General features: G+C 55.3%; 1 protein-coding gene across 1 annotated transcript; it reads left to right on the top strand.

Moving 5' to 3' along the window:
* Nucleotides 1-4,683: 4,683 nt before the first annotated feature.
* Nucleotides 4,684-7,626, top strand: SFRP2 (secreted frizzled related protein 2; the record flags this gene model as incomplete). Its single annotated transcript, XM_082315711.1, has 3 exons — nucleotides 4,684-5,176; nucleotides 5,827-5,907; nucleotides 7,322-7,626. 3 exons carry the CDS (start codon nucleotides 4,684-4,686, stop codon nucleotides 7,624-7,626), a joined length of 879 nt encoding a protein of 292 aa, XP_082171837.1.
* Between the last annotated feature and the right edge of the window lie 808 nt (nucleotides 7,627-8,434).

Here is an 8,434-nt window from a genome sequence, read left to right as displayed (position 1 = left end):
ACCCCCTGAGGCCAGCATCTCCCTAACCTGCTTGGCCTGGCTACTCCCACCAGTGAGTAGCCAGTGGGGCCGGACCCCCTTCGGCAGCGAAAGCAGCACGGAGCCACGTGGGAAAGGTGGGTGCCTGGGGCTGGGTAAGGCTTGGCTGCCCTCCACGGGTGCGTGCCTCCCTCTGCAAATCACTTCTCTCAGTGTGGCCAAAAACCCATCCTGGTCTTCCCATCTTCCATGGTGGGAAACCAACCTGCAGGCTGCCCAGGGGCTGAAAGTTGAGAGTTTTCTCCGGGAAGGGGAGGGAGGTTGTTACACAGCCCTGAATTGAGCCTCCCAGGTCCTGGGTAAGCGTGCAGGCAACCCAGTGAGGGCTCAGCTGGGTAAGGCTCCAAGCCACCTAGCTGAACGGTGAACTTGGAGCGCGGGTTGGACTAGATGGTCTCCTGAGGTCGGCTCCAGCCACAGTTATCCCACGATTCAGCAACCGAAAAACGTGATGCTGCCTGCAGGTTGGTGACAAAGGAATATGGGCGTGAGGCTGGGGAAGCCATCAGCGATGGCAGCTTTCTCCTCAAGCTCATCACATCAGCAAAGCGCCTCCATGGATCACAGGGTCTGGTGGGGTGGGGTGCAAAGAGGCCCCCACATACAGCACATAGCCAGGTAAGGAACTAAGCGATCTCAAGGCAGCAGATTTGGAAAAAATGTGCAACAGACAGATTAACAAATTTATAGTATTTATTGCTGCCAGCATTGAAGCAAGTCTTGCCCACTCTTTAGCAGACAGGCAAGTGCCCATGTATTTTCCCTTTTCCACTTCTCAGCTTCCAGGACTGGCCAGGAAAAGGTACAGAAGATCCGAGTTCACACCAAGGCTTGAGAGCTAGCGGAAGCAGCGCCGCGGTTTTAACGCAGACGAGGCACAGACCAGGCGCGCTCTAAAGAGCGCGATGCTGCTCTTGGCGCCCTGCGAGCACCACGGGCTCCAGTCATTTTCCCCACAGCTCATTCCTTTTCACCACCACCCATCAGGTAACGTTTATGGAGGGGTTGGGGGGGGTGGGGGGTGGACGGAGGAGGACTAGGGTTGGGGTCTTTTTTTCCAGGCAGCTCCATCTCCCAAGATTTAAGGTGATTTAAGGTGATTTAATCACTTAAGGATTAAAGGCGTTTTAACAGCTTATATTGCTTTAAGCATCTAAGGTGGCTTAAACGCTTATGCTACTTTGAGGCGTTTAAAGCGGCTTAACTGTCCATGCCAGCTGATGAATTTACGGGAGCTGAAAAGCCTATCCTCACTTTAAAACAATAAAAACGTACCTTAAAACACCATTGTATGTTAAGAGTGCCGTCGTGCTTGGCTCCCCCCCGCTCGGAGCGGGTCGCTCAGGGCTTTACCCGGGAGGGTGCCCAAACCCTCCAGCCCCCGCCTCTCGGGGCGGGCGGGCGTTAGCGCCCTCACCCGCCGGCTGCAGGCCCGGGCAGCGCGGCCCCTCCCCGGGCGGCTCCAGGCCCGAGCGCCGGCCCGCGGCGGGCAGCCGCGCCTCGGTTTAAAGCGCCGGGCGGGGCCCGGGGGGCTTAAACGGCCAACGGCCGTAAAGGGCTCATTAGTCTCATTCCCAATTAAGCGTGAAACCGTGGCTGTTTATTGGCCTGAGGGCGTGAAGCGGGGCACCCCCACCCCCCCGGACCCGCCCCGACAGGGAGACACACACACACACCCCCCCCCGGGGATGCTCCCGGGCCGCCCCCTGCCCCCCAGCCCCAACCTGTGCCCCGACAGCCGGGGAAGGCCGACACACGACCCCGCTCGGCCAGGGCTGCCCACGCCCGCCCTTCAGAGCCAGCCCCGTCCCTCCCCACAGGCGATGCAAGCCAAGCGGGGCGGCCCAGGAAGGCAAGGCTGCAGGGGCTTCCCGCCCTCAGCAGCCACCCGAGACCGCAGGGACCCCCGACATCCCCCGTGGGGACGGCCCCACGAGTGTCTCCTCCTCCACCCCCATTACCGCTTGAACACACCGGCCCGGACACCCAAAGCTGCTTCTCCTGCTTAGGCTTTGCTTGACTTTGAGCATTTAGCACAAAAATCGTGTGGACCCTGCGAACGCAGCAGGCTCCCTGGCCGCAGCGGGCACTCCGTGCAGCTCACACCCAGCCCACGACGGTGTACGGGCCCTGGTAAACCCCAACAACTGCAAGCGGCGTTCGGTCTGCAGGCCAGGAAAGCCCTACCCGGGTTTACAGCGGGGAACACCGACGGCAGCCTCACGCTCCACTGCTTTCCCCTGCGAGGGATCAGGGCGAGGGCAGTCATGATTGCTTGAGGCTGCAGGCTTGGGCTGGTTTTGTTTACATGATCTCACATTGTTTCAAATTTATAGTAAATGAGTTCGCCAAGGGTGATTAAAAATGGAAATAGTAAGGTCTCGTAAAGCCTCGTTTCAAATCAAAGCTTAATCCAGGAAAAACAGTGTGTTTTTCCTCCTTCTTTCCTGTGGGCTGGAAACAAACAAGCAAACGTTTCTGGTGAAAAAACTGAGCAGATTTCTGTTGGAAATGTCTCATCCTCCACCACAGACAATGGTTATTATCTGTAGTCTAAACAGACTCTCTTCAGATTTGGGTCCTTGCTTCCACACAGCCCAGCCGGCCGGGTCTGTGGAAAGCGGTGTACGGGGCTAGCGGGAGTTTATGGAGCAGGCAAATTGTCTTCTGATCACGCTGAGATCCACCTGAAGGGATGACAAGGACTCCAAAAAATGAGCAGCAGTGAAAAAAGGAGAGAGAAAAACAAACCACAAACTTGTCCATTTCACAAAGACCTGGTGAATAGCCCGGCCATTCAGGGTAAGAGCAAACCTGCTGGTAGGTCCCCTTCCACTGAAGAGGATTTTGGGGACAGCGGCCGGCGGGACCAGCACTGGGAGCTGGAAGTGACATCTCCTGCAAGTGGCAACAGCTACAGCCTCTGGCAATCCTCAGGACTTGGCAAAATGGCCTTAAAATTGGCACCATAAGTCATCGGTGGGGCTCAGTGCCATGGCAGCCGAGTGAAGCCAAGAGCTTACAGATTTATTGTTTAAAGGAATGAGTTGGACACAGATAATAAATGGCAAGAATATGTGGAGCTGTAAGAAATAAACTACTTTTAAGCCTTTCCACAAGTGATATTAGACACTCGGGACATTTATTTTCCAGGTATGAAACAACTGCAAGTAAGAGAGAAGCTGGCCTCCAGGGAGATTACACCCATGAGCATGGCCCGCTGGAAAGGATCTTGAAACCTCCCCTGAAAGAGCTGGCACTGGCTTGGGTGCGTGACAGCGTCCCACCTGGGGCAACCCCGCGCCTTCCCCGGGGAGACGCTGCAGGTCCCATCGCTTTCCTATGCCACAAGCAGCAACCCAGACCTCCGGGAAGCCCAGTCTGGACGCTGGACGTACAGGGATCCTGCAGTTTACAGAAGTCATCGTGGCTAAGGGTAGCTTCCCATAAAACATCTCTGTAAGGAGATATATTCAGTAGCTGATTAATGAATGTGGTTTACCACAAAGTGATACTACACAGGCCTGCTCTTTTCAATAATAATCCCATAAATATTATTACTAAAAATCCAAGAAATATCCAAATTGCACTGAAGCTGCGTTGTGATCCCAGTGCCTTGCCTGTTGTCTTCCCCTTTGTGGTAAATCAACACAAACATAATTCTTTAAGGGAGTTTCTAGGTGAAGACAAGAGCGAAGGGAAAGGGACGTGCCCCCGCTGCGCAGAGCCAGGCCCACGCTTTCAGCCTCACGAAAACGTGCCAGGTGACCGTGTTTCGGCAACACTCGGATGCTCCCACCCGGGGAAACCCCCTTCGGCGGTCGGGGGCCACCCAGGGGCTGTAGGGCCGGGGTCCGCGGCAGCCCCCCGCTCCCGCAGGGGAGAGCCAGGGCCAGGAGGGGCGGGGGGCAGGCGGAGGCCCGGCGGCGCAGCCCCGGCGGCCGGGCGCTGCCGAGCCGGAGCGGGGCCGGGAGAGCCCGCAGCCCCCAGCCGCTGCCCGCGGCTCCGGCGCCGGGCCGAGCCCTGCCAGCATCGCGGGGAGGGGGCGGAGGTGCCAGACGCCCCCCGGGGGCCGAGGGAGCAGCCCGGCCACGGCGGCACCCGCTGGCAGGGGCAGCGCCAAAGGGGGGCAAGGGGGGCCGGGGGCGGAGGGGGTCCCGCCGCTTGGCAGCCGCCGCCTTAGCTGCAACGCTCACCTCCAGCTACCCGCGGCCTGAGGGCGGCCCCTCTCCCCCTGCCCGGCCCAGGAGCTCCTCGGGCTTTCGCGGCTCTTTGTTCGCGGGGAGCTTTTCCCCCCTTCCCCGTGCTCGCACGGTAACGTTTCTTGCAAGGATTTCCTGCCAAAAGACAATCCCCCTGAGCAAAAGCAGACCGAGAAAGTAGTGACCAATCCTTTCTGGATGGCTGTCACCAGGCTCCTCCCAGCCCCCGCTCCCCCTGCCATTTGCATACAAAAAAATCCAGAAAACTCCCGTTTGCCCCCGCACCTCGCTCAGACCCTCCGTCCCCGTCTGGCAGGCAGGAGCCCGGGCTGGGGGACGCTGCCTGCGGCTGAGGGCAGCGGCGCGCCGCCCGCTCCGCGCCCCGCCACCCCGGCCCCCCAAGCCTTTCGCCGGTCCCCCCCCCCCTCCTCCGCGCCCCAAAATGCAGCGCCGCCTCTGCGCCCTGCTGCTGCTGGCGTCCCAGTGCATGGGCTCGGCCGCCGGGCTCTTCCCCTTCGGGGAGCCCGACTTCTCCTACAAGCGCTCCAACTGCAAGCCCATCCCCGCCCCGATGCTGCTGTGCCGGGGCATCGAGTACCAGAGCATGCGGCTGCCCAACCTGCTGGGGCATGAGACGGTGCAGGAGGTGCTGGAGCAGGCCTCCACCTGGATCCCGCTGGTGCAGAAGCAGTGCCACCCCGACACCAGGAAGTTCCTCTGCTCCCTCTTCGCCCCCGTCTGCATCGACGACCTGGACGAGATCATCCAGCCCTGCCACTCGCTCTGCGAGGAGGTGAAGGAGAGCTGCGCCCCGGTGATGTCCGCCTTCGGCTTCCCCTGGCCCGACATGCTGGACTGCAGCCGCTTCCCCAAGGACAACGACCTCTGCATCCCGCTGGCCAGCAGCGACCACATCCTCCCGGTCACCAGGGAAGGTAAGAGGGGGCCCCCGGGCCGGCAGCATCTGCCCCCCATGAGCCGCCCCGACAGCGGGGTCCGCCCCGGCCCTTCCGCGGGAGGAGGCGGCTCCCTCCCGCCGCAGCACGCCCCGCTGCGCCGGGACGGGGGGTCCGGGGAGGGGGCCGCAGATCGGGCTCACGGAGGCTTTCCCGAGGGCAGCGGGGAAGCCGCAGGCACCGTCGGGGAACTGGCACCGGCTCGCAGCCCCCGGCCTTTGCCCGTCCCCAAGGAAAGGTGCGGGAGCCCGGACTGGAGCCGGGCGGCGGCCAGAGGGACGTCCTCCCTCTGCGAAGGTCGTCGCGGAAGCGCGGGTCGGGGGGCTTTGTGTCGCGTGTCCCCCTCTCTTTACTCTTTCCCCCGTAAAAAAAAAAAAAAAAAAAAAAAAAAAAAAAAAAAACACAAAAAACCAACAACCTTTGGTTTAGGTGTGACCTTAAAAGCACACCGTGCCCCCCTCCAGCGGGTCTGCAGCAAGGTAAGGCGCGTCAAAGTGCTGGGGGGCAGCAGGCGCAGGGTCAGTCCCTCCATCGAGGGATGGAAAACCGGCGTTTCCCGAAGGGTTCCCAACGCCACCTGCTGTTCCTTTATCCCCGAGCCTGACGGCGACTGTCCCTTGCATTTCCAGCACCCAAGGTCTGCGATGCCTGCAAAAACAAAAACGAAGATGATAACGACATCGTGGAAAACCTCTGCAAAAATGACTTTGGTAAGTGGAAGCAGAGCCCTCTCGGGTGAAACGGGAGAGTTGAGGCTCAGGTAGATCTCCCAGTGGAACGAGAGAGAGAGATGTGCCTGAATAAAGGCAGGGCTTTGTCTTATCTGCAGATGGACCCGTCTGACCGCTTGGTCATGAAACACCAATTCCACCGCGGAATAAAAAGTGGCCCTTTTTATAGTCCTTTTCTGCTTGCTGTTTCGAAGTAGTGCTCTTTGACGTGGATGTTGCTGGCAAGCCGAATAGAAAGTAAAATGCAAAAAAAAAAAAAAAAAAAAAATCTTTCATCCAGACTATTGCCTGGGGAGAAGTAGAGCAAAGCTTCATTTAGACGTATGAGAAAGAGCCGCATGACCAATCCCACGTATCGTAAGAAAGACTCTCTCCGCAGATTAAGAATGAAGCTCTATATATCATTTGACAGAGAAGGTGATGCACAGACAATTGGGGATATAAACTTAATGGGAAGATCTGGGGTTAGAAGAGGACGGGAAAGCCCCTTCGACACCGACAACTGAACGGCACATTATCCACACATTAGCATTTCAAGAGAAAAAGGGAATAAGGAGGGGAATCCTTTTATAATAGGTCAATGTTTATACCTGGAAACAGATTTGTAGTATAAATATCTGCAACAATTCAAAAGTCTTTCTTTAAAAAAAACAAACCACCACCCAAACCATGAAACTAGGACTGTGGGACATAATTGCTAAAACAACCAATAGCTTTGGCCTGGCAAATTGCACTCAGATAAATCCTCCTCAAGCTAAACATGCCCCACAGAATCTCACAGAGCCCTGTATCCCCCTCCTACTTATTTTACCAAATTGAATGCAGCTGTTGGACCAATTTGCCCTCCACAGGATCTATTCTTTCAAAAAAACAATGTATGTGAAATATCATTTCCTTACAGGTTTGCCTAAAATCCTCTCCAGCCTAATAAATTAAGTTTAGAAGTTTTCAGCCGCAGCAGAGATCAGGTTTCAGATTAGGACTAGGTACTCACCTCCCCACCTCCCCTTCAAACTCTAGTTTCAGGAAGACCGTCCTCTCTCAGCAAAAACCAGAGTGCTGCTTAACGTGGCAAACCTGCCCTCTCTCTGTTTGCAAACAGGAGAAAAGCCAGAGAAAATATTAATTTAGAAAGGAAGGAAAAAGAGGGGGAGGGGGGGAGAGGAGAAAAGAAATCTAAAACCTCAACCCTAAGGTTGATTCAAACTGAAATGACTTGCATGCCCTTTGTGGCTTTAGAAATGGAGCCACCTGCTGCCTCTTCTGTCAGCCCTGACAGTTTAATTAGCAATAGAGCACCTCCCTCCCCAGGTCCTCTTTATGTGCACTAATGGGAAAAAAACCTCTCAATCTCTCTCCCTCTCCCGACCTCCCCCTCCCCTCACTCTATTAGCCTTGAAGATAAAAGTGAAGGAGATTGCCTACATCAATGGGGATACCAAGATCACCCCCGAAACAAAGAGCAAAACCATCTACAAGCTGAATGGGCTGACGGAAAGGGATCTGAGGAAGATCGTGCTCTGGCTCAAAGGTGGCCTCCAGTGTACCTGCGACGAGATGAATGACATCAACGTCCCCTACTTGGTGATGGGGCAGAAGCAAGCTGGGGAACTGGTGATCACCTCGCTGAAGCGGTGGCAGAAAGGGCAGCGGGCTTTCAAGCGGTTCTCCCGCAGCATCCGCAAACTGCAGTGTTAATGGCTTCGGCTCTGGCCGCCTCTGTCCCGAGCTCTCCGGGCCTCCTGCACCTTCTTGCTTCGGCCCCTCTGAGCCTCGAGATGCCACGGGCATGAGACACGGTGACCGCTCTCCGAGAGGGGAGGGAGCCCTCCGTTCCTGTACATAGGTCAAAATGTAATAAAAAAAGAAAATCATGGCTATTTTTGGGAAGTATTAAAGTAACTCGCTTAAAGCTTTTTTTTTTTTTTTTTTTAATGGTTGCAAATGTGACTTTGGTCTGAGGTGTCTCCCTCTTCATTTTGGTAATGCTGGTTCATTTATATTGCTGCTTCTCTGTATACATGCATGTTTGTTGTGCAAAAGTAGGAGATGCAGAGAAAGACAGCCACGCGTGCGACTTGCCTGTCACAGTGGGTACGACTCTTTCACCGAGGTGAAATGGCTTGCCACCTATATTAACGCTATAAAGGTCATGTTACGACTCTTGCATGTGATACATAGGTACCAGTAAGAGTATATTAACCGTTCTCACATTTTATTTTCCACAAGTCTGAGCCCTTCTCTCAGAAAAAATGAACAAGTTTTGGAGCTGGTTGATCTGAATGCAACTTTTTTTTATTATTTTGCAAATTAAACCACCTGTAGCCTAACTGTAATATACCTAGTGGTTAACCTGAAAGAGTTGTAAAATATTGCTTTAATTAACCTTGTAAATACTCCAGATAAATGTTATATTCTTGTATATAAACTTTACATCATAGTTTACCCATTGTCTTGGTCATTATTCACTTTAATCTGTTTTGGGAGAACTAGGAGAAAGCTGTCC

The sequence above is a fragment of the Platalea leucorodia genome, assembly GCF_965183815.1.
Source record: "Platalea leucorodia genome assembly, chromosome: 6".
NCBI classification, from domain to species: Eukaryota; Metazoa; Chordata; class Aves; order Pelecaniformes; family Threskiornithidae; genus Platalea; species Platalea leucorodia.
This window is presented reverse-complemented; position numbering and strand designations above follow the sequence as displayed.